The sequence below is a fragment of the Pantherophis guttatus genome, chromosome 1 (assembly GCF_059756535.1).
Source record: "Pantherophis guttatus breed Tessera chromosome 1, ASM5975653v1, whole genome shotgun sequence".
Lineage (NCBI taxonomy): Eukaryota > Metazoa > Chordata > Lepidosauria > Squamata > Colubridae > Pantherophis > Pantherophis guttatus.
In genome coordinates this window covers 336,356,601-336,382,181 of record NC_142063.1, presented here as the reverse complement: position 1 = coordinate 336,382,181, position 25,581 = coordinate 336,356,601, and the positions used below count along the sequence as shown (strand labels likewise).

At 44.7% G+C, this 25,581-nt stretch overlaps 2 protein-coding genes across 8 annotated transcripts in view; one reads left to right on the top strand and one right to left on the bottom strand.

The window, feature by feature from the left end:
- RAP1GAP2 (RAP1 GTPase activating protein 2) overlaps window positions 1–25,581 on the top strand; it is a 337,137-nt gene that overhangs the window by 173,220 nt on the left and 138,336 nt on the right. For 5 of the 6 annotated variants that reach the window (XM_087883431.1, XM_034420788.3, XM_034420789.3 and 2 more), the window contains one exon: window positions 11,945–12,029. In XM_087883431.1, coding sequence (XP_087739557.1) covers window positions 11,945–12,029 — 85 coding nt within the window. Of the gene's footprint in view, window positions 1–10,913; window positions 11,420–11,944; window positions 12,030–25,581 lie in introns of those variants that run through there. The other variant, XM_034420787.3, reaches the window with a different exon arrangement.
- LOC148116990 (large ribosomal subunit protein bL33m-like) lies at window positions 7,317–8,141 on the bottom strand. 2 transcript variants are annotated; one of them, XM_087883433.1, is made up of 2 exons: window positions 8,089–8,141; window positions 7,317–7,458 (listed from the first exon to the last, which is right to left on the bottom strand). In XM_087883433.1, the coding sequence occupies exons 1-2, from the start codon at window positions 8,139–8,141 to the stop codon at window positions 7,317–7,319; spliced, it is 195 nt and encodes a 64-aa protein (XP_087739559.1). The 2 variants fall into 2 exon arrangements, with proteins under 2 accessions (XP_087739559.1, XP_087739558.1); XM_087883432.1 differs by having other exon boundaries at window positions 7,317–7,468; window positions 8,093–8,141.

Below are 25,581 nucleotides of genomic sequence, written 5' to 3'. Positions count from 1 at the left end.
AAGGAAATCAATTTCATCTTCTTTTATCTTTATGAAAACTGATATAATTTTTCTTGGGAGAGCTATCCCGGTGGCTTAACCAACAGAGGTGGTATTCAGCCGGTTCGTACTGGTTCAGGCGAACCGATAGCAGAGATCGTGGGTGGATGATTGTGGGTGGGTGATTGTGGGTGGGTGATTGGGGTGGGTGATTGTGGGTGATTGTGGGACCACCCACCCACCCAGGGTGAAATGCTCCCAGTTTGGACCGGATCACCCGATGGTGGCGGGTGGTTCAGAGAACCGGTAGCAAAAATCCCTGCCCCCTCCCATGCCCAGCTGAGCCACGTGATCATCAGAGGCTTTTTTTACTTTTAAAAGCAGTTTTACTTTTAAAAGTTTTTTAAAAGTTTTTTTTAAAAAAAAGCCTCTGATGATCGTGTGGCTCAGCTGGGATCGTCGGAGCTTTTTAAAGCCTCTTCAGCCGAAGAGGTTGTAGAAAAAATGCTTTTAAAAGGTTAAAAAAAAGCCTCTGACGATCCCAGCTGAGCAGCGCGATTGCGCGCCACAGCTGATCACCCACCTCGCGCGTTGTTCTACTTACCGCATGCCTTCTTTTGGCATGCACTGCATGCGTACCTCACATTTAGTGCGTGGTGCGCATTGCGCATGCGCAGCCAGCAAACTGGTAGAGAACCGGTTCAGATTTCACCACTGCCACCACCCACCTGCCCCAGTGCTATGCCATCCTATTTAGCCACATTTTCGAGGCCTGGCGCATGCAGGAAGGCATGCGCAAGAGCAAAGCCCATGCCTGGAAGGTGCACACATGCAAAGCGAGTATGCGCACGCAGGGCGAACCGGTGGTAACAATATCTGAAACCCACTTCTGTTAACCAAGTATTGCAAGTGGGCATCCCATTAAATACAGCTTAGTCAACTTAGTGACCACAATTGAGCCCAAAATGTATGTTGCTAAATGAGACATTTCTTAAGTGAATTTTGCCCCATTTTACAACCTTTCTTGCCACAGTTGTTAAATGAATTCTTGCAGTTGTGAAATTAATAGTACAATTGTTAAGTGAATCTGGCTTCCCCATTGACTTTGCTTGTCGGGATTGCGCAAAAGGGGATCACATGAACCCTGGGACACAGCAATGGTCATAAATGTGAATCAGTTGCCAAGTGTCTGAATTTTGATTACATGACCATGGGGATGCTGCAGCGGTCGTAAGTGTGAAAAATGGTCGTAAGTCACTTTTTAAAGTGATGATGTAACTTTGAGCGGTCACTAAATGAACTGTTGTAAGTCGAGGACTACCTATACATGCAATTCCTGCATCAATTTCCTTAGCCTCAGAATCTCTCTGGGCACGGAACTGTGTTTTTGTTTTGTTGAAAATCAGCAATTTTTCTTTATGTTATACGAATAAAAAATCTGGCATATGTAATCATTCGGGCTTGAAGGGGGGAAAATCTCCTTCATCCTGAGTGTGATTCCTGCTGACTTGATGGAGACGTTTTTACTTTATCTATTAAATTTATATGTCCCACCCTCAACTCACCCATGGGTGACTCCACTTAGTATATCGGAAATGATACGGGTGTGTTTTGACATCACCTCACGCGGTACATTTTCTGAACTTCCTTGTCTAGAATGGGGATTCTTACATCTTTTCAAGACATGGTCTTTGCTAGTTAAAAAAAGAAGTCTCAGAATCAAGAGACATAATTCTTGTGACCGGAAATGAGCAATAAAGCAAAACATATGTGTGCTGTAATTTATTTATTTACGCAAATAGAAGTCGGAAAGAGCCGCGGTGTCAGCTTTGGAAGCCATATTAGGCCGGAAGCTTCCATGCTGCCACCTTCGCATGTGTGGGAAAGTAGGAGGGGAGATTTAGTAGAGGGGTTGTCTTTAGATATAATAGCATTCTTCCTGTCGGTCAAGGTCAGGCCGATCCTGTATCTGGAGAAGGAGTGGTCAGAGTGCTGTCTCGAGATGGGATGGACGTTGATTGGAGCATATGATCGACTGAGGAGTGAGGGGATGGTTTTGGGGGTTTTGATTTACTGAGGGAAAACCCAGACCTCTCAGATTCGGGTTTTCCCAGATGTGCCAATTTACCTATTCTAGTAAATAGAACTTTGAAAAATGCTTGCTTCAGAGCTTTTACTTGGAGTTGGGTTTTTTTCTGGAACTCTTGACGTTACGGTGGCGCAGTGGTTAGAGTGCAGTGTTGCAGGCTACTTCGGCTGACTTCCGGCTGCTTGCAATTTGGCAGTTCGAATCTCACCAGGCTCAAGGTTGACTCAGCCTTCCATCCTTCCGAGGTCGGTAAAATGTGGACCTAGATAGTTGGGGGCAATAGGCTGACCACTTTAGACAGGGCTGTAAAGCACCGTGAAGCAGTATACAAGTCTAAATGCTATTGCTAAATGTTTAAGCTTCTTACAGAACCTCATTGAGTTCTCTCTGGTTTAAGGGTAAGCCTTGGGATGTCACGTAGTTTCCTACCCAAATGTTAACTGCATGTGATCGTGCTTAAGTTTTCTTTCTGTGATCAGCCAGGAAGAAAAGCAAGCAGGTTTGGTGTCATGGTCTAGAAATCAGGAGACTGTGAGTTCTAATCGCCACGATGTAAAAAAGATGTGGAGACTCTAGAAAGTGTGCAGAGAAGAGCAACAAAGATGATTAGAGGACTGGATGATTAGAATGGCTGCAGGAACTGGATGTGTCTAGTTTAATGAAGAGAAGAACTAGGGGAGACATGATAGCAGTGTTCCAATATCTCAGGGGCTGCCACAAAGAAGAGGGAGTCAAGCTATTCTCCAAAGCACCTGAGGGCAGGACAAGAAGCAATGGGTGGAAACTAATCAAGGAGAGAAGCAACCTAGAACTAAGGAGAAATTTCCTAACAGTTAGAACAATTAATCAGTGGAACAACTTGCCTACAGAAGTTGTGAATGCTCCAACACTGGAAGTTTTTAAGAAGATGTTGGATAACCATTTGTCTGAAATGGTGTAGAGTTTCCTGCCTAAGCAGGGGGTTGGACTAGAAGACCTCCAAGGTCCCTTCCAACTCTGTTATTCTATTCTATTCTATTCTGTTCTGTTCTGTTCTGTTCTGTTCTGTTCTGTTCTGTTCTATTCTATTCTATTCTATTCTATTCTATTCTATTCTATTCTATTCTATTCTATTCTATTCTATTCTACTCCACTCCACTCCACTCCACTCCACTCCACTCCACTCCACTCCACTCCTATTCTTGTTTTGGCCATTGTTGAAGTCCCCAAGTCATTAAAGGGCCATTGTTTCTCACCCCAATCTAAACCATTACCTAAAATCTGTGTCAGCTTCTAAATGGACATACAGTATACAATATATTCATGGTGCTTTTATGGCTGAGGGTGAAGATGAACCTGTCTCCAGTTTAACATTCGGACATATTATAGGATTTGCTAAAAGTGTTGATCCCAATGAAGGTCACCAACCAATCTGAATACCCATTTGGGAAGGCACAGATTGAGCGTGTCTGGTTTTCTCCCTTGTATTTTGAATGTACTGTTCTTGTTGTTTGGAAGAAGTCAGACGCAAGTTTTAAGATAGATCACAACAAAGCCTGTGAATTGGTTGGTGGCACTTCCCTGACAGATTTTGTTATTTATTCTGAGACTTCTTGAGGGGTGGATTTTTTTTAAAAAATAATAATTAAGACAATGAGAAAGCACGAGTTGGAACCGGTCGGATAAAATATTAAAGATTTTAAAATTGTTCTTTGATGAAACCGTCTCATCTACATTCTCATCACAGTTGTTATTTCCTGGCACAATTATCTGAGCCTCCCAAGGTAGTGGGTGCTCATGTCATCCACCAATTATTCTTATTTGCAGCTCCTTGGGTTAATTTATTTGGCATTTTTACTCAGAAATTTCTCATTAGCCGTACATTTGTTAAGGAGTCAGTTCTATGAATTAATGGAGACTGAGTAGCCTGGAGGAACATGGAAAAGGCAGTGAAACTTTTTTTATAAATAGGGTGAACAATATGGAAGATGTTTAAGATAGGCCAGAAAGCAATTTGTTGAGCAGAGAATCTAAAATTTGTCCCTTGTCCAGCCTCTGTGGCTAGAGGTCCTATTCTGGAGACCAAACGAGGCAGAACCTAACGAACCTTGTCTAATCTGGAAAAGATACTGGAGGATATGATTATATTTGAATTTGAGATGATCAGAAATTCCTAGGGTTGTAGATCGGACTAAAGATTCAAAACTACAGGCAGTCCTCGTTTAACAACTGGTTGCTGAGCAACCAGTCAAAGTTATGACACCCCCAAAAGGTACTTGTGAACCAGATTTAAAAATTCTGATGTCTGCCCCCGCCTCCCCAAATTAAATGATTGCATTTTGTATGCTGGTCAACTGGCCCACATTTACAGTGGTTTTCAGCATCCCATGGTCACATGACCATGTTATGATTCCCCCATCCCCCGGAATCTGGCATTAACTTCCAGTTTCGAGCAAAAAAACCTCTCATTGCAAACAATGACCATGGCGTTTGCTTACTTACTGCATCCAGTTTTGGTCGCCACGATGTAAAAAAAATGTTGAGACTCTAGAAAGAGTGCAGAGAAGGGCAACCAAGATGATTAGGGGACTGGAAGCTAAAACGTATAAAGAACGGTTGCAGGAACTGAGTATGTCTAGTTTGATGAAAAGAAGGACTAGGGGAGACATGATAGCAGTGTTCCAATATCTGAGGGGCTGCCACAAAGAAGAGGGAGTCAAGCTATTCTCCAAAGCACCTGAGGGCAGGACAAGAAGCAATGGGTGGAAACTAATCAAGGAGAGGAGCAACCTGGAAATAAGGAGAGTTAGAACAATTCATCAGTGAAACAACTTGCCTCCAGAAGTTGTAAATGCTCCAACACTGGAAGTTTTAAAGAAGATTTTGGATAACCATTTGTCTGAAGTGGTGTAGAGTTTCCTGCCTGGGCAGGGCGTTGGACTAGAAGACCTCCAAGGTCCCTTCGAACTCTGTTCTTCTGTTCTGTTCTGTTCTGTTCTGTTCTGTTCTGTTCTGTTCTGTTCTATTCTATTCTATTCTATTCTATTCTATTCTATTCTATTCTATTCTATTCTATTCTATTCTGACTGCTGCGTTCACTTTACAAGCATGTCCTTCGCTTAACGAGTGGTGCCAAATTAATTTTGTAATTCTGGACTCAATTACGGTCATAAATCGTGGATTACCTGCAAGCAATGATAAACTCTTCTTCCATTTTTGCTACACGTGTCTCTGTTCCTGTATTTATGAAAAGAAAGAGAGGCAGAGGAAATGCTCATGCACACATGCATTAAATTGTTAGGAATTATATATTTACTCAGAAACTCCACTTTTTCCTTTCTCTCTCTCTCTCTTTTTTTTAAAAAAACCATTTTTAAAAGATAAGGGATACACAGCTCTTTGAGACCAAAATCTTCGAGGCTTGCAGAGGCATTTCAAGAATCGTCCTCCAGGTCTAAAGGCACTACAGATAGTCCTCGACTTATGACCACAATTGAACCTAACATTTCTATTGCTAAGGGAGCCATTTGTTAAGTGAGTTTTGCCCCCGTTTTACGACCTTTCTTGCCAGAGTTGTTAAGTGAATCACTGCAGTTGTTAAGTTGCTGATTGTTAAGTGAATCTGGCTCCCCTATTGACTTTGGTTGTCAGAAGGTCTCAAAAGATGATTGCATGTTCCTGGGACACTGCAACTGTCATAAATATGAGCCAGTGGCCAAGTGTCTGAATTTTGATCATGGTTTCCTTGCCTTCTCCAAATTGCCAAAACCTAACAGATGCTTTTAATGTACTTTAATCCTTTCTTACTTGTTATTTTTTTAATTTCCTTCCTTTCCCAACTGATCTTCAAAGTTCTATAGCTACTGAGCATTCATAGTCCTTTTATTGAAAAAGTGATGATGAAGGTGATTATTCATCTAATCTTAATCATCTGGAGTTTTAGCTTTTTTTTGTTTTTAACTTTTGCAAAATAGGAATGAAGTCTTTGACCATTTTTTAAAATAAATACGCTCAGATAAATTATGCTGAACATGAGAAAACTCCTCAGGTAAATTATGCTGAATATGAGAAAATACAGATGCCAGGCAACGGCATTAAAAGGATCGACCCAATCTCCAAAAAGATAAACATTGCAATTAAAAAAAATGGAAAAAAGGGAGGAAGGGCATTGCAATTGTTTTATGCCAGATAAGTCCCAAAATGTGAACCATGGTGCTCGAAAATCTTCTTTCCTTGCCCTTTTAATAAAACAGCAACAACAAGTGATTCAGATACTGACAAATCAACCACCCATTGCTGCAAATAAAGGGTTTGTGATGATACATTATTAAAACTGTATGCTGGAGAGAAGGGATACCAATTGACTGGAATGGTTTCCTGACACAAAGGGAGAATTAATCTGTTGAATTTAACTGCCATCGGATATAATGAAGACCATCTACTGAGTTGGGTTTTTAAAGAGGATGAGACAAATTCAGTGTCATGAGTCTTGAGCCAAGCTTCAAAAGAAATCCATTCATTTATTAGGAGCTTCATGTCGGCACGTTCCCAAATGAAGCCAGCTCTGACCCTAAGTAATTTACGCTCCAACTATGACCCTGTTTCCCCCCTCCCCCCAGGGTGTGTCATCAATCACATTTGCCACCAGAGCAATTTTGCGGGTTGTAGAGGTCACTCCCCTTCGACTACTGTAAGTATCCCTGGGATACTGCCTTGAGGGAGATAAGCGTGGAATGTGCATCTGTTTTTGGCTGCTGTGCAGTTTTGCCAGGTTCCCATCCCCCCTGGCCTTTGGCAGGCCAGGGATGCTTTGCGAGTTGACTTTCAGGAGAAGACTGAGGCTCTATCAGTGGTGGCTAATCTTGATGGCTGTTGGCCATCTGTGGAATCATAACTAGGTGAACAATTACGGAAAAGGGCTCTCACCTTTTTGATCATATTTGTGTGATCCTTGAATGCTCGTGGTTGACTACTGTGCAACTAAGAAAGGCTAGGCTTAATGAGTTATTGGCTTGCTCCAGCAGGACTCTTAACTTTCTCATGTTCTCATTACTTGAGTATCTTTTTTAAATTTATTTTTTTTTACAGTTTTAATTCACAAGTGTAAAAACAAAGTTATTGATGAAGATCCATCTTCTAAATATCTTTCAATGATGTTTCTATTTATAGTACAATTGACTTTGGCCACCTCAGTTCATTCTCTTTTCAGCATTGCCAACTTTGTATTTCCTCGTATACATCTTCACAAATCTTCTCAGCCAAGCATCAGTTACACAGAACCAATCTTTTTTCGCTCTTTGAAGAGGACTTTCTGTTTGACAAAGCGATCATAGCTTAACATTACCAGCTTGTCTTGAAGCCGGAGTCTTTTTACATTAAAAGAACAACCCATTCCTGCTTCATTGACCATTCTCACAAGTACAGTAGTGGCCAAAATTGGGGAAAACTTTTGGGAAATGTGTATTTTCTAAAACTAGCTAATAACACCACTTTTTTTTTGCAGTAGTACCATAAAATTATATATCAATGGAAACATAATTTAATCAAGAATGCAGTGCAATAACTTTTATAAGGATTTTCTATTAGAATAGCAGTTACAGTATAAAGAAGAAAACTGAAACACGTAGGAAAAATGAGACATACAAAAATTATCACCATAGAAAAAATGAGATATACAAAAACTATCACCATATCTGTTGTTAATACAGTAGTTGGGCAATCTTTAGCATGAATTATGGCCTTACAACATCTTCCCATGGAGTGAACCAAGTCTTTTAGTTCTGCAACTGTTATAATGTGAAACCAAGATTGAATGATTGCTTCTATTAACTGGGTTTTATTGCTGGGTCACTTCTGACTAACAAGTTTCTTTAGTCGGCTCCATAGATTTTCAATTGGGTTAAGGTCTGGGCTATTCCCAGGCCATTCCAGCAGTGGAATAGGATTATCTTGAAACTCCCCCCCCAAAAAAGTGGTGTTATTAGCCATCAAACCTCAAAAATACACTTTTCCCAAAAGGTTTCCACAATTTTGGCCACTACTGTATATACATTGATTTGGTTTTCTTGGCCAACTTGACCACTGTCAGCCACATGGCAATGACGATGCCGGCAGCTAAACTCACTCAACTCCAAGTAACCATCGAGCCATCTTCACTTGAGTGTCTTGTAATCCCATACAACCACTGAGTTGGCTCTGAAGGGAATTCATGCAGAAGCACCTGGAGTTTCTACCTCTTTCTCATTCAATGAAACAAAACACGGACTATAGGTACCCCTTGATTTACAATCACAGTTGGGATTAGAGTTTCTGTTCTTAAGCAAGGTGGTTGTTAAGTGACTCGTGCCCAGATTTATGACCCTTTTCCCCCACAGTTGTTGAGCTAATCACTTCAGTTGTTAAGTGAATTGTTTAGTTGTTAAGCGAATCTGCCTTTCCTCATTTATTTATTTTATTTTATTTTATTTTATTTATATGCCGCCCTTCTCCGGAGACTCAGGGCGGCTTACAATGCGTTAAGCAATAGCCTTCATACTTTTGTATATTTATACAAAGTCAGCTTATTGCCCCCACAAACTGGGTCCTCAATTTACCTACCTTAGAAAGGATGGAAGGCTGAGTCAACCTTGAGCCTGGGGAGATTCGAACTTACAGTAATTGCAGACAGCTGGTGTTAAATTACAGTGCTCTGTCTGTTGAGCTATCCATGCTCCTCATTGACTTTGCTTGTCAGAAGCTGGCTGGGAAGGACACAAATAGCCATAGCAATAACACTCAGACTTATATACCACTCTATGCTGCTTTACAGCTCTTTCTAAGCGGTTTACAGAGTCAGCATATTGCCCCCAACAATCTGGGTCCTCATTTTACCAACCTTAGATGGATGGAAGGCTGAGTCAACCTTGAGCTGGTCAGGATTGAACTCCTGGCAGTGGGCAGAGTTAGCTTGCAATACTGCATTCCAACCACTGCGCCACCACGGTTCACATGGTGATCACAACCCCAGGAAGCTGCAAACATTGTAAATACATGCCGGTTGCCAAGCACCTGAATTTTGATCACATGTCCATGGAGGTGCCATGTCAGTTGTAAGTGCGAGGATTGGTTGTAAGTCACTTTTTTTAGTGTCATAACTTCTAACTCTCTGAAGCTGCAGACTGCCTGTATCGGTTTGGGGAATTTACACCCTTTGATGGATGTATAAAAATGGAGCACAGCTTATACATTGATTAATTGATTATATTCCATTAAGTTGTTGTTGCCTCTTAGCATAGATGGGTTTTCTCCAGGACAATCTTTTCCCAACCTGCTCAGACTTTCCAATGGTGCACCCATCACCATTGTAACTAGTGTAACTTCTTGCCTCCAGAAATTGGGGTGCTCCATCACTGGAGGTTTGTAAGAAGAGATTAGACATCCATTTGTCTGCAAAGGTATAGGTTCTACTGCCTGGGCAAGGGGTTGGACTAGAACAGGGGTCTCCAACTTTGGCAACTTTAAGACTTCAACTCCCAGAATTGTTAAGAATTGTCACCTCTGGGAGTTGAAGTCCACAAGTCTTAAAGTTGCCAAAGTTGGAGACCCCTGGACTAGAAGACCTCCAAGGTCCCTTCCAACTGTTATGTTATCTGTAATACATCATCATCACCATCATCATCAAGCCATTGTCTCTTCACTGCAGGATGAAGGCCTCTTCTACTTGTTTCCAACCGATACGGTCCTGAGCTTTCTTTTGCCAATTGGGGTCTGCTGATATCTTGCTGATATCTTCAATCCACCTTGTTTTAGGTCTCTTTCATGGACGCTTTTAATCAAATGGGATCCATTCTGTGACTGCCTTGGTCCACCTGCCATCAGTTTCCTCTTGCGATGTGACCAGCCCATTTCCATTTCAGTTCTTTTTTATTTTATTTTTTTATTTTAAAAAAGTTTTTTTTATTAAATATACGATTAAAAACATTGGACATGATCCAGCTTTTCTGGTTTAAACATTTCCATCAAGTTTTACCTTACAACAAATACAATTTATCTTCGATATGTAAGTATGTACAGTCTATCACATTTCAAACACATAAATTTTCGTCTGTGAAGATTACTTCAATACCAATACCATTCCTACCACTCACAGAATACTAGCATAAAAATTTTCAAACTCTCAACTTATCAATATTCCTTTATTCCAATATTCCTCCTCCTCTCCAACCATTGATACATTTTATTCCAGATTTCATAATATTCTGTTTCACCCTTGTCTTTGAGTTCTAGAGTCAGCCTGTCCATTTCAGCACAAGTCAGTATCTTATTTATTATCTCTTCTTCGGTGTGTGTGTGTGTGTATCTCTTTACTTTTCCAATTTTGCATGAAGACCAATCTTGCTGCCGTTAGTATATGCAACATTAAATATATTGTTCTTTTATTATATTTGTCCTTTGTAATACCCAAGAGAAAAAGTTCTGGCTTTAAATCTATGTTTTGAATTAATATCTCTTCCAGCCATCGTTTTATCTGATGCCAAAAATCTCTAGCTTTCGAGCATTCCCACCACATATGATAAAAAGTTCCTAGCGTTGCCATTTCAGTTCTTATACTCTCTTGATGATATTGTATAATTTCGTTTATTCTCTAATCCAGGGGTCTCCAACCTTGGCAACTTTAAGACTTGTGGACTTCAACTCCCAGAATTCCTCAGCCAGCTGAGGAATTCTGGGAGTTGAAGTCCACAAGTCTGTTAAAGTTGCCAAGGTTGGAGACCCCTGCTCTAATCCATCTGCAGGTCTTTCTATCTTGCCTTGTAATGCCGAGTATGTATCTTTCCGTGGCTCTTTGCGCCACTCGTAGCTTTCGTATCGTTCGTGAGGTTGATGTCCATGTAAGACATACAGAAGGGAAAATGTCTGTTTTGTCCTATTCTGTTCTTCTGCCCTCGTCTCTGAATGTGAGAGAATAACCCCCGTCACACGCCCGTTTTGCAACTTCTCCCTTGCGTGTGATTTATCTTTCCTCCGTGATTTCAGCCTGTCAGATCACGAGAAACCTGGGTGCAACTCCTTGGCAATTCCTGGCATAGCCATCACCAGATCTGTTCGAGTATGCATGGTGTCCTTTACGGGGAGAGAGAGAAAGATATGAGCAAACACTGCCGAGTCAATAGATAAGAGCAGATGGAGGAACCGGGGACAAGGCGTGTGTGTGTGTGACTCTGTGTGTGTATGTGTGTGTGCTGGAGGGGGGGGAGAGGAACAGGAGGGAGAGAAGGATCTCTTTTGCAATCCTGTCACCATAGAAACCCAGCTCTATATAGCTCACTCTCAGCTACTCTGGGTGTCTAGAAATTACCTGCAAATGGAGTTTACCTGCAGCCTTCATAGTAGGTATGATGAGCTCTATTGAAGTTCTGGTGAAAGGCCTCCTCTGCTATTATGGGTAATTGTAATGGGGCAGAGCCTTGGTTCCGTGTGAAATCTCAAGAATTAGAAATCCCTACCCCCCCTCCAGCTCTTTTAAAAAAGTAGAGAAGTTTCGTTGGTGTCACGTTTTCAAAGTTTGTGCCTTCTCTTCTCTTCTCTTCTCTTCTCTTCTCTTCTCTTCTCTTCTCTTCTCTTCTCTTCTCTTCTCTTCTCTTCATCTCCTCTCATCTCTTCTCCCCTCCCCTCCCCTCCCCTCCTCCCTTATGTTCCGTCCCTTCCCTTCCCTTCCTTTCCTTTCCTTTCCTTTCTTTTCCTTTCCTTTCCTTTCCCTTCCTTTCCTTTCCTTTCCTTTCCCTTCCTTCCCTTCCTTTTCCTTTCCTTTCCTTTCCTTTCCCTTCCCTTCCCTTCCCTTCCCTTCCCTTTCCGATATATAAATATCTACGCTAAACTAAGTTAAACTAAGATAAATGTCTTTTTTTTTTTTTACAGGAAACAGGAGGCACTGAACAGCACAGATGCGACGACTCCAGACAGACCTTTATCTCCACCCTTTACAGCCCCACCAAGCATGAAGGTAAGGATCTACGGAATGGATAGATTATGGTGTGTGGCGGCATGTCTTCTTCTGGCTGTTTTATCTTCCACTTTATGGAGGTGGCGGGTGGGGGCTGCATTTCTGTTGGAGCCATTTTCAAAACAAGGGGAAACAACTCCATTTTCAATTTGTGGGCCACGTCTTCCCCAAATACTTATTTGTTTAACTCGAAGATGATCTCTTGCTTCATATGGCTCAGAAGTCCCAACCTCACATGGAAGACGATGGCAGGGAAAGACAAGAAAAAGCTGATGTAGAAGAAAGGCAACGTCGAACCTGAAATTGACATATGTGTAGCCATTTTAGTTAGCTTTATATTATATTCATTTACTCCTTTTCTTTCTCTCTGTTTTGTAAGGGGGTTTGTTCAATAAATAAATAAATATTAAGTGCCCTGTGACAGTGCACGCTGCTGTGCATTCTGGATTCGTTGATGTTTCCAGGTAGTCTTCAAGGGCAGCTCCTTGCAGATTGCATTGCATAATGCAAGACATGAGTGACTGTCAGCAAATGCCCCCCTGGTTCAGGAAAGGGTGTAATTGGGGCAAGAGATCAGGGGTCTCTAAAATTGGCAACCTTGTGGATCTCTCGGTGAGACCAAAGCCAACCTTGACTCCTCCTCCGATGATTTCACATGTTGGAAAGGAGGGTCACCCAAATTCCAGGTTTTCCACCAGCATGGACTATTCTCCACCAAGAATCAGGGATGGGTTTCAAATTTTTTTACTACCGGTTCTGTGGGCGTGGCTTGGTGGGTGTGGTATGGCTTGGTGGGTGTGGCTTGGCTTGGCTTGGTGGGCATGGCTTGGTAGGTGTGGCAGGGGAGGATACTGTAAAATTTCCATTCCCTCCCCAATCCAGGGGAAGGTTACTGCAAAATCCCCATTTCCTCCCGATCAGCTGGGACTTGGGAGGCAGAGAATAGATGGGGGCGGGGCCAGTCAGAATTTTTACTACCAGTTTTCTGAACTACTCAAAATTTCCGCTACCGGTTCTCCAGAACTGGTCAGAACCTGCTGAAACCCACCTCTGCCGAGAATACCTTATTTCTCATCCTAAGAAGCGAGTCCGTGATACAGAATTTTCAGTGGATTTTAAGTGAACAGAACAAGCTGGTAGGGGAGCAGATGGCTTTGCTTTGGATCTAGACCAAGTTAGGCTTTTAACATAAGGGGCAGCTGAGGAAGAGTTGACAGCACCCAGCTTTTGCGTCCTGAGATAGCTGCCCTACTCTGACTACTGGTAGGGCCAGACTGGCTGATACAAAGTACATTGCAATAATCCACCTCCTTTTTTTATAGTCATTATTATTGAAAAATAACTGGGACGGGAATTATCTCTCCAACATCATTGTGATTCCAAGTCTCATTAACACTGGCCATCGTGCTCAGTAAACAGGGATAAAAGTATGTTTAGATCTCTGGAGAACAGTCTAAATTCTCAGAGCCTGTAGTACAGTGGACTAAAGCACTGTTATTGACAACTGCTGCTTGCAATTACTGCAAGTTCAAATCTCACCAGGCTCAAGGTTGACTCAGCCTTCCATCCTTTCAAAGGTAGGTGAAATGAGGACCCAGATTGTGGGGGCAATAAGATGACTTTGTATAAATATACAAAAGTATGAAGGCTATTGCTTAACGCATTGTAAGCCGCCCTGAGTCTCCAGAGAAGGACGGCATATAAATTAAAGCAAAAATTAAAAATAAATAAATCATGGTTTAATCACCCTGCTCTGAAAAAACCCAGATGGGTCACCTTAAACTGAGCATCTTGGAATTAATAGGAGTCTACCATATAAACAAACAAACCTATTACCTTCCATTCTTAACAGTGACCAACCTGGTGTTTAACGTAAGTTGCTACTTCAGTCAAGATAAAAATAGTCAGGGGTGTTTTTTTTTTTTTTTGTCTCCTAGATCTGGAGTTCAGAAGTTATTCCCTACATCCCTTTCATAATAGCAAACATCCTTGTTTCTAGAAAATAATTTAATCTCTTTTTAAAACCACCAGTGTTAGCAAACCTACTGTATTGTGGCAATGAATAACTGAGGCTGTTTTAAAATTTGGACCTTAAAAAGAAACTTGACTGGCCCCGCTCCCATCTATTCTCTGCCTCCCAAGTCCCAGCTGATTGGAAGGAAATGGGGATTTTGCAGTAATTTTCCCCTGGATTGGGGAGGGAATGGAGATTTTATAGTATCCTTCCCCTGCCATGCCCACTAAGCCATACCATTCCCACCAAGCTACACCCACAGAACCGGTAGTAAAAAAATTTGAAACCCACCACTGTTATAAATATATAAATGTATGCAGTTATTGTCTGTAGTATTGAGTTCTGGCCTTAGAAACCAATTTTTTTTCTGTATTTGGTTTCCTTCCTGATAATTTCCAGGAATCATCAAGGTATTTGAATAATTTAAAGGAGGAAAGTAGATTATGTAGTGAATGTCAAGTTAAACTTTTCTCTATATAGAGTTCAAGAGTGTTGATATGCCTCCTGGTTTTTATTATTAATTTTCATTCTTTACACATTTAGTTTGGGTAAGAAATCAAATTAGATAGATAGATAGATAGATAGATAGATAGATAGATAGATAGATAGATAGATAGATAGATAGAGACAGACAGACAGACAGACAGACAGACAGACAGACAGACAGACAGTAAATGATAGATAAATAATAGATAGATGATAGATGATAGATGATAGATAGATAGATAGATAGATAGATAGATAGATAGATAGATAGATAGATGGATGAAATTCGATTTACAATGCTACCTCGGTTCTCATCATTAATTGGTTCTGGGTGCAATGAGTACCAAAAATCATGACTACCAAACAATTTTTTTCCCATAAGGAATAATGTAGTGAGTCACAAGGCAGCCAATACCGACAAATTCTAACTTGTGTGTTGAGTAGCAAACAAACGATGAGTACTGGGACAAACTTTTCACATCAAAATGCATTGAGTACCAAATTCGATGAGTTTCAAAGCAAATGGGAATTAAATGTAAAAAAAAAAGTCTATTGACATATACCATGTTAGTAATCATAGAATCCCAAAGCTGGTTTAAAGACTGTTGAAGTCATTCTTTTAAGCAGCAGGTATTGAATTAGAGTAGCAACTGTTAGATTGGCGCGGGGAAAAGAAGACGCGACTCAGCAGAGGTCCGTTCAGCACTTTATTCAGCTCATAGGGAATTGCCGGCTGTGCTGCTGAGCCCTCCTTATATACAGCTCTGGCAAGCTAGCCGGCCAATGACATTCATTTAAACTTCCCACTGGTGGATTAGCCAACCACCAGCAGATGCCCATATAAGGACACAACACCCCTCCCCTCCTAGTTCTCAGTCTGTCAATCCATGGCCGACATAGGTCACGTAGTCGCGCAGGTAGGCGGGGTGTCTACTAACCCTACTTGACCTGCGTGGTTCAGTCCCTGCTTCGATGTTGATCCGGACGGGTTGGGCTCCCGCCCTCTCCAGTTCCTGACGTGTAATTGTCTGGAACTTGGCCGTCGAGTGCGCTGGGTCTGGCCTACTGCCTCCGGCTGGGTTTGTTGGATTGTCCTGCGGGTGGCAGAGTCCCTCTCCCTGGCCGGGATGACGGAAACTCAGCCGCTGAAGTTCGCCTTGGACCCGGGCTGGGCAGCTGAACCGCGGTAGGTCCTTGGGTTCTTTCCTCCCTTCTTCGGCTTGTGCTCCGAGCCCCTGGCGGACTGTTGTGGTGGGACACCCCTGCGGCTGCGGTTGCGGTTGATGCGGGTCGACTAGGTCTGGGTGGTGTTGGCCTACCTTGCCAGGGTGGTGCAGGCCCACCTCGGCTGGGTGGTATAGGCCTACCTCGTTGGGGTGACGGCAGTCTACCTCGCCGGGGTGGTGCAGGCCCCCCCTTGTCTGGATGGCACAGGCCTTCCTTGTCTGGGTGGCGCAGGCCTACCTTGTCTGGGTGGTGTCGGCCTACCTCGTCGGGGTGTTGTAGGCCTACCTCATCGGGGTGGTGGAAGTCTACCCCACCAGGGTGGCGCAGGGCTACCTCATCTGGCTGGTCTTTCTCAACTCCCCTCCACCTTTTCCGGAGCTGGTCGATGTGACACCTGCAGGTTCGTCCATCTTCCAGCTCCACTTCGTATGACCTCGGGCCGGTCACTCTCCCGATCAGTCCTTTCAGCCACTTCGGAGGGCCCTGGAAATTTAGCGCGAAGACCGGATCTTCGGTTCTAAGTCCGTGGCAGCTGGGCATTGTTTTGTTGGCACTGTGGATTGTACTGGGGGTGTAGCCGATCCAAAGGTGATCGTAGTCTTCTCCCCATCAGAGCTGGTGGTGTGCGGAGTGATGTGCTGGGTGAACAGGAACTTATCAATTTTCTCCTGCCAGTCTCCTGCGCCCATTTTGGCGAGTGTGTCTTTGGTGAGTCTCACCATTTTCTCCATTTGCCCGTTTCCTGCTGGCCTGTAAGGGGCGATGAGGGCATGCCTAATGCCCAGCTCTGCTAAGAAGTCTTCCATGGTCTTGGAAGTGAGCTGGGAGCCGTTGTCCGAGACCAGGACGTCTGGAAGGCCGTGCGTGGCGAACAGCTGGTGGAGTGCCCTGATGGTGGCCTCCGTCGTGGCGGTGGGCATCGCGATTACTTCCAGCCATTTTGAGAACGCGTCCACTATGATGAGGAGAGACTATCTATTGCCATCTATTGGTCCTGCAAAGTCGATGTGTGTTCTCGACCAGGGGCTGCTGGGCGTCTCCCACTCCGTTGGCTGAGCTTGCGGTGGCACCGGTCTCACCTCCTGGCACGGGTCACATCTGGCAATCCATTTTTCAGCGTTGGCCACCAGACTCTTCACCCACTCTCCCCCTTGGCCAGTCCCTCAAGGTCCAGGACATGACTTGCCTGAGGGTTTTTTCTCTTCGGGTATGCTTTGCCACGGTGGTGGACGATATTGGGCACAACTGGTCATCATCGATATGGAACAGTCCGAGAGTGGGTGCCGGGTCTTCCACTGGCTCTTGGATGGGGTATCTGCTGAGGGCATCGGCGTTGCAGATGGTCTTGCCAGGTTTGTGTATCAGCTTATACGAGTAGCCGGCGAGGAAGATGGCCCAGCGTGTCATCCTGGGCGACATGTAGGTGGGCATTTGCTTGTCTCCTGCGAGGAGTCCCAGCAGTGGCTTGTGGTCCATCACGATGGTGAACGCTCTTCCGTATAGGTATTCATGGAAGCGCTTGATGCCAGCTACGATGGCCAAGGCTTCCTTGTCCAGCTGGCTGTAGTTGCGCTCAGTCGTGGACATTGTTTTCGAGAAAAACGCAATGGGAGCTTCTGATCCGTTGGGAAGTTGGTGGCTGAGGACAGCCCCTACTCAATATGGCGAGGCATCGCAGGTCAGAAACAGGGGGAGTGTCTCATGGTACTGCATGAGGATGCTGTCCGAAGAGAGTAGTCTTTTGATGTTCCGGAAAGCTGCCTCTTCTTCTTCTCCCCATTTCCAAGGGATCGCCTTCCCTAAGAGTCGATGGAGTGGCTCAGCAACTGTGGCTTTCTGTTTTAAAAAGACAGTGTAAAAATTCAGTAGTCCCAAGAAAGCCTGAAGCTCTGCTTTATTTTGGGGGGGCTGGAGCTTCGTGAATTGTTTTACTTTACTTTTGGTGGGGTGGATGCCTTTGCTATCAATTAGATAGCCCAGGAACTCGACCTCCTGGACCCCAATGATGCACTTGTCTCTCCTGACTCTTAGACCCTTCGTCTGCAACCGCTGCAGGGCAAGCCTGAGCCGTTCCAGTAGTTGGGCTTCAGAGTGGCCGGAGACCAAGACGTCATCAAAGTATGGCACCACCCCTGGAATGCCTTGCAGAAGGCGTTCCATCATCGATTGGAAAATGCCTGGGGCAGTGCTGAGTCCAAATTGGAGGCGGTTGCATTTGAATGCACCCTGGTGAGTGACAATAGTCTGAGCCTCTGCAGTTTTTTCATCGACTGGCAGTTGCTGGTAAGCCTGGGCCAGGTCCAGTTTTGTGAATATGGTTCCACTCCCTAGCGAATGCAACAGATGTTGCACCACTGGGACTGGCTATGCGCTCTGCTGTAACGCCCTATTAATGGTGCATTTATAATCAGCGCAGATGCACACAGATCCATCATGCTTCATTGGGGTCACAATGGGGGTCTCCCATGCAGCATGATCAATCGGCTCCAATATACCCTGGGTGATTAATTTGTCCAGTTGAGCGTCAACTTTAGGCCGGAGGGCGAATGGAACCCTGCGGGGCTCTAGCTGAATTGGAGTAGTTGTTGGATCTAAATTGAATGAAATGGGTTTCCCCAAAAATTTACCTAGGCTCCTGTTGAAGACGTCCTGGAAGTCTCCTAGGAGCTTGTTGAGTTTGCTCTGTCTAATTTGATTAATTCCGCCAATGGTGAGCCCTAGAGGCTTGAACCACTCCACTCCAAGAAGGGTTGGTTGGGTCTCCTTGACGACTGCGATGGGAAGGTCCCCGGAGAAGTCTTTGTACTGGACTCTGAGCTTGGTCCTTCCCAGGATTCTGATTGGGTGGCCCCCGAAATTCACCAATTTTGCTTGCAGCGGTTTGAGGTGGCTTTTGGCAATCTGCGGCTTGAGTTTCTTGAGCTGAACCCAGTCTATAATGGAATAGGGCGATCCGGAGTCGATCTCCATGGGACATGGTGTCCCTTCCACGTGGACAGTCACGTGGAACTTGTTGGATCCCTCAGCAGTGGTGTGCGCTATGGTGGTCTGATGGACCTCTCTGCTCTTCGCGTAGCCTTCTCCCTTGCGCCTGGGGTATTGGGACCGTTTGGATGACCTCTGGTTCTCGCGGTCGTGGGTTCTGGGAGCCTCCATGACCGGTTCTGCCACTCTGCACGCTTCGGTGATGTGGCCCTTCCTCCTGCAACGTCTGCAGGTCGCATCCCGCCAGTGACATCTGGCGCGCCCGTGATCCCCGTTGCAACTGGCATACAGTTCCTCTCGTCTGCCATCTTGAGGGCTTTCCAGCCGTTGGGGTCTGAGAACCTTGTCTACGGCCATTTCGGCTTCGGACTCTGACCCCGTGGTGGTCTCGTCTGATGAAGGTTAGGAATCCTTGTAGATCTTGTGGATCCCCTTAGACCTCCTCATGGTGGCTGCTGCTCTCTCTGACGATTCTGCAGCTGTAGCTTCCTCAATCACATCTCTCAGTGAGACCTTCTTACGGCTGAGGAGTTTCTTCTGGACAGAAACGTCCCTCATCCCGAAGAGGATCCGGTCTCTCAGTTGGATGTCCACGTTCTCAAACTCACAGCTGGCTGAGCAGATACGAAGTCCTTAACCGATTCGCTGTCTCATTGATTCCGCTGGTGGAAATCAAACCGGTTGGCCAACGGGGTGCTGGTTGGAGCGTAATGCTCTTGCAGGATTTCTTGTAGTTCGGTCCAAGACATCAGTTCAATATCCCTCGGTGCCACGAGATCCATGGCCATTTCCAGGACCCCCGAACCACAGTGAGCCAGGAACAGGACTCGCTTTCGGTTGTCGTCCAGGTCGGTGAACCTGCTGCCTGCCAGGAATTGTCTGAACCGGACCATGAAGGACTTCCATTTCTCCTGGTTAGGGCTATTTTCGCCCTCCCGGAGGCTCGAGGAAAGCCTCTGGAGCCTGGGGAGGGCAAAAGTGCCCCCCCCCGCCGTGGTGCAGGAGGCCGACTAGGCCACACACATCATGGCCACACCCACCCAGCAATCGGGCAGAGAACCCCTTGCTAAAAATTTTGAAGCCCACCCCTGTCGAGGACTACCTGTAATATGGAAAGTAGATAGACCAAGCCGCCCTCTTCAAAATACCACTTCTCCTCCTTTCCGATGCAAATTGATCAGGCCTCTCTAGTAGAACTCACTACTAGAGGGGGGGTAATTGTAGACCATGAGGCCTGAAATATTTCCAGCTCCCCCCTCCCCTCACCTCCACCCAGACATTAGAAACAATCACGAGATGGTATTTGTCTGTCCAAGATTACATAGAACATTTCATGTTGGTTCTGGAGAAGAAGAGAGACTGCTGTTCCCTAGCAACTGGAAATACCCCACGCTGTCACCCAGCCCTGATTGAAAATAGGGTTACCATCTGGCTGGGTTTTTTTTCTTCTCCGCTCCATATGGGAGCTTGAAGCTGCGTGTGTGGTGTCTGCATCCAGATGTTTAGGCTAGCTTCCCCACTTATTTATTTGTTTATTTATTTGCTTGGCCTGTTTTTCTGCGCCCCCCCCCCCTCCATGCCATTTGAGAAGCTAACGCCCAAATCCAAGCAAACTATCCGAGGGATAATCCTTAATCCACGTTACTATTATTATTATTATTTTTTTACTGGCTTGACACATTTCCAGCAAAGAGACTCTGCCTCGGCCTTCCTTCGTACGCCAGAACAGTTGAGAGACAATAACCATAAATATGTACGATGACATTAACTCAATTATAGCTCATCTGAAAGGCTGTATCAACATCGGAACAAGCATCAAAGAAAACCAGCCCTGTCGGTTAACAATATCCAGTGCCGGTGGAAATTGTAGTCCCTTAATGTATTTTTGTTTCCAATTTCATTTCAAGAGTTTTCTGAGCCAGACCAAATAGGCAAGGAAAGAAAGGGGAAAAAAAAAAAAAAAGAATAACCATGAGGTATATCATCAGTCTTCTTTGAGAAGAGAGCTGGATATTTATTATACTGCTTGTTCTTCTTCTTTCAACTTTTCCGTTCTTCTTTGCTGCAGAGAAAGAGAAGTTTGATTTGACATATTTTTTGGGGGAAAGGCCAGTAGGATTGCAGAGCCATTTTCATGAATGGGGGTGGGTGGGTGGGTGATGACAGATTCTTTATCAGCTGCAGTCTTCTTCTACCCCAGTGTTTCTCAAGGTTACCAGCTTGAAAGTTTCATTCAGAATAGAGCTGGAAGGGACCTTGGAGGTCTTCTAGTCCAACCCACTGCTCAAGCAGGAGACCCTATACCATTTCTGACAAATGGCTGTCTAGTTTCTTCTTAAAATCCTCCGGTGATGAAGCATCCATAACTTTTGGAGACAAGCTGTTCCACTGGTTAATTCTCACTGATAGGAAGTTTCTCCTTAATTCCAGGCTGTTTCTCTCCTTGATTAGTTTCCATCAGTGGTGGGTTCCTCCCGGTTCGGCCCGGTTCTCCTGAGCCGGTAGCGGTGACGATATGACATCACCGAACTGGTTCTGCTCCCTCGCCCTCCCGCCTCCCCCACCCACCCGCATTATTCTTATCTGTTCGGGAGCTGGGCCCTCCTGCCACACACCCCCTCCCCCGCGTTATTCTTATCTGTTCGGGAGCTGGGCCCTCCTGCCACACATACCCCCCGCGTTATTCTTATCTTTTATTTGGCCCCACCCCCAATCTATTGCTGCCTCCTGAGAACCAGCTGATGGCTAGAGGAAAAAAAACTGTTTAAACTCTTGCCACGGGGCTTCAAAGGGCCGCCCTACAGCTGATCAGTGTTAAAAGAAAACAAATGAGTAGACCGGTGCCTGCAAAAATACATGAGTAGTTAAGTGCCTGCAAAAATACATGGGTAGACCAGTGCCTGCAAAAATACATGGGTAGACCAGTGCCTGCAAAAATACATGAGTAGATCAGTGCCTGCAAAAATAAATGGGTAGACCAGTGCCTGCAAAAATACATGAGTAGATCAGTGCCTGCAAAAATACATGAGTAGACCAGTGCCTGCAAAAATACATGGGTAGACCAGTGCCTGCAAAAAATAAATGGGTAGATCGGTACAGCTCTGCAAGCAGTTAAAAGCCTGGTAGACCAGTACCTCTGCTAAATCCTAAAGAATTGTCACATGACCATCAAGCCATGCCCACAAAACAAGCCACGCCCACAGAATCAGTAGTAAAAAAATTTAGAACCCACCCCTGGTTTCCATCCATTGTTTTTTGTCTTGCCTTCTGGTGCTTTGGAAAATAATTTGATCCCCCTCTTCTTTGTGGCAGCCCCTCAGATACTGGAATACTGCTATCATGTCACCCGTAGTGCTTCTTTTCTCCAGACTAGCCAAACCCAAATCCTGCAACCGTTCTTCATATATTTTTGTCTCCAGGCCTTTACTCATCTTAGTTGCTCTTCTTCGCACCTTTTTCAAAGTCTCAACCAGTAGTGAAATCCAAATTTTTTTACTACCGGTTCTGTGGGCATAGCTGGGCGTGGTGTGGCTTGGTGGAGGTAGCTTGGTGGGGGTGGCAGGGGAAGGATACTGCAAAATCTCCATTCCCTCCCCACTCCAGGGGAAGGATACTGCAAAATCCCCATTCCCTCCCCACTCCTGGGGGAAGGATATTGCAAAATCTCCATTCCCACCCCACTCTGGAGCCAGCCAGAGGTGGCATTTGCCGGTTCTCCGAACTATTCAAACTTTCCGCTACCGGTTCTCCAGAACCTGTCAGAACCTGCTGGATTTCACCCCTGGTCTCAACATCTTTTTTATAATGTGGTGACCAAAACTGGATGCAATATTCTATGTATGGTCTTATAAAGGACCACACCTTAAGATTGTATTATTACTGATTTATTGTATGCTTCCACAAATGGTTTTAACTAACTTCAAATTGATTTTCATGACTTTTTTGTTGTATTTTTAATTGTTGTAAGCCACCCACCACAGTCATGTAGGTGAGATGGATAGTGACATAAATTGAATAACAGTGATCTGAGGTACAGGTAGTCCATTCATTTAGTGACCATTTTTCACACTTACGACCATTGCAGCATCCCCATGATCATGTGATCAAAATTCAGAAGTTTGGCAACTGGGTTGCATTTATGACAGTTGCAGTGTCCAGGATCATACTAAGATTGCCTTTTCCAACCATCTGACAAGCAAAGTCAGTGGGGAAACCAGATTCACTTAACAACCGTGTTACCAGCTTAACAACTGCAGTGATTCACTTAACAAATGCAGCAGGAAATTTCATAAAAGGGGGTAAAACTCCCTGAAGAACCGTCTTGTTCAGCAACGGAAATTTTGGGCTCAGTTCAGGGGTGGGTTCTAAAATTTTTTACTACCGGTTCTGTGGGCGTGGCTTATTTTGAGGGCGTGGCTTGATGGTCATGTGACAATTCTTTAGGATTTAACAGAGGTACTGGTCTACCAGGCTTTTAACTGCTTGCAGAGCTGTATTTATTTTTGCAGGCACCGGTCTACTCATCTGTTTTGGGAGGCACGGGTCTACCACCAAACTGCCTTTTAACACTGATCAGCTGTAGGGCGGCCCTTTGAAGCCCTGCAGCAAGAGTTTAAACAGTTTTTTTCCTTATAGCCCATCATCTGGGACTCAGGAGGCAACAATAGATTGGGGGGTGGGGCCAAATAAAAGGTAAGAATAATGCTGTGGGGGCGGGGGGCAGAACCGGTTTGGTGACATCATATTGTCACTGCTACCGGCTCGGTGGAACCAGGCCGAACCGGGAGGAATCCACCACTGGCTCAGTTGTGAGGACTACCTGTATTGTTAGAAGAGAAAGTGGAATTACTGAACAGACTTACCACAATTATTTCCACCCAAATTTGTTAAATTTGGCTGTCTGCTGCTAAATTTGGAAATTAATTTTGGCTAGTTTGAACAGAGAAACAACCGGGAGCTGGATGCAATCCACCACTTATGTATTTTAAAAGTTGATATATAACAGGGGTGTCAAACTCGATTTCATTGAGGGCCGCATCAGGGTTGTCTTTGACCTCGGAGGGCCTGGGGCGTGGCCAGGGTGGGCGTGACAGCACTCAGCCTCCTGCAGCACTCTGCCAGTCAAAACAGGGCGCGAGGGTTAATTACAAAATGTAGGCTTTGCTTTCTGACATCCAGATCCTGCGAGCAAGGGCTGTGAACTGCACAGAAAATACACTTTTGTTTGGTTATGAAAAAATATCCCCAAAGTCAGAAGTAGACTAAATGTAGAGCCTTGGTGGTGCAGCGGACTAAGTGCTGTTATGTAGCACTTAGATGCCAGCTGCCTGCAATTAGTGCGAGTTCAAATCTCACCAGGCTCAAGGTTGACTCAGCCTTCCATCCTTCCGAGGTAGGTAAATTGAGGACCCGGATTGTGGGGGCAATAAGCTGACTTTGTAGAAACACCGCTTATGGGGGGCCAAAAGCCCTAATAAGCAGGTATATACAAAAGAATGAAGGCTATTGCTATAAGTGCATTGTAAGCTGCCCTGAGTCCTTGGAGGCGGGCGGCATATAAATTGAACAAACAAACAAACAAACAAACAAACAAACAAACAAACAAACAAACAAACAAATAAATAAATAAATAAATAAATAAATAAATAAATAAATAGACTGACTTTTAGCTACACACCTTCCCAGCAAACAGCAAATTTTGAAGCTCCGGGTAAAGAGGATTCATTTTAGGATTAGTAACCGCAGGTTGCATGTTGGAGGTTCCTAAAGGAATTCTGGAAACTCTTGTATTTTAAAGAACATTTGAGGGAAGGGGTGCAGAATAGCCCTGGTGGCGCAGTGATTAGAGTGCAGCACTGCAGGCTATTTCAGCGGACTGCTAGCTGGAGTTCCAGTGGTGGGTTCCTCCCGGTTCGGTCCAGTTCGGCTGAGCCGATAGTGGTGATGATATGACGTCACCGAACCGGTTCTCCCCCCCCCCCGCCCTCCCCCCCCATGTTATTCTTACCTTTTATTTGGTCCCACCCCCAATCTATTGCTGCTTCCTGAGTCCCAGCTGATGACTAGAGGGAAAAAAACTGTTTAAACTCTTGCCGGGGGGCTTCAAAGGGCCGTCCTTCAGCTGATGAGTGTTAAAAGCAAACAAATGAGTCGGGTCGTAAGTGCGAGGACTGGTCGTAAGTGCGAGGACCTTCCAGAAATGACTCTGACCAGCTAGCCACACCCACCTAGTCACATGACCTCCAAGCCACACCCACAAAATAAGCCACGCCCACAGAACCGGTAGTAAAAAAAATTAGAACCCACCCCTGTGCAGTTCGGCAGTTCAAATCTCACCAGGCTCAAGGTTGACTCAGCCTTCCATCCTTCTGAGGTAGGTACCCAGATTGTTGGGGGCAAGAGGCTGACTCTGTAAACCGCTTAGAGAGGGCTGTAAAAGCACTATGAAGCGGTATATAAGTCTAAGTGCTATTGCTATTGCTATTCTCTGCCTGAGGCTGTAGAGACCTGGCACCAATCAAAACACTGTGAAGCAACTGATCAGCACTGACAGGGTAAGCCACTATACCATTTATTACCGCTATACCATTCTTTTATCCTATACCATTTCTTTATTTTTAAATAAATTTATTATTTATTATTATATTATACCCTATGGCATTTATTATTTCTTTTTAACTATCTTGCCCAGTGGTGAAATCCAATTTTTTTTACTACCGGTTCTGTGAGTGTGGCTTGGTGGGCATGGTGTGGCTTGGTGGGTGTGGCAGGGGAAGGATACTGCAAAATCTCCATTCCCACCCCACTCCAGGGGAAGGATATTGGATGCACCTGTAAAAA

Bases quoted from the DNA above. Each gene is read 5' to 3' on its own strand.
- LOC148116990 (XM_087883432.1), bottom strand. From the start codon at position 8,141: ATGTGGCTGACAGTGGTCAAGTTGGCCAAGAAAACCAAATCAATGTAT. The intron at 7,469-8,092 runs TACAGTAGTGGC...TGGCCACTACTG, and splicing joins GAAAACCAAATCAATGTATA to TACTTGTGAGAATGGTCAAT.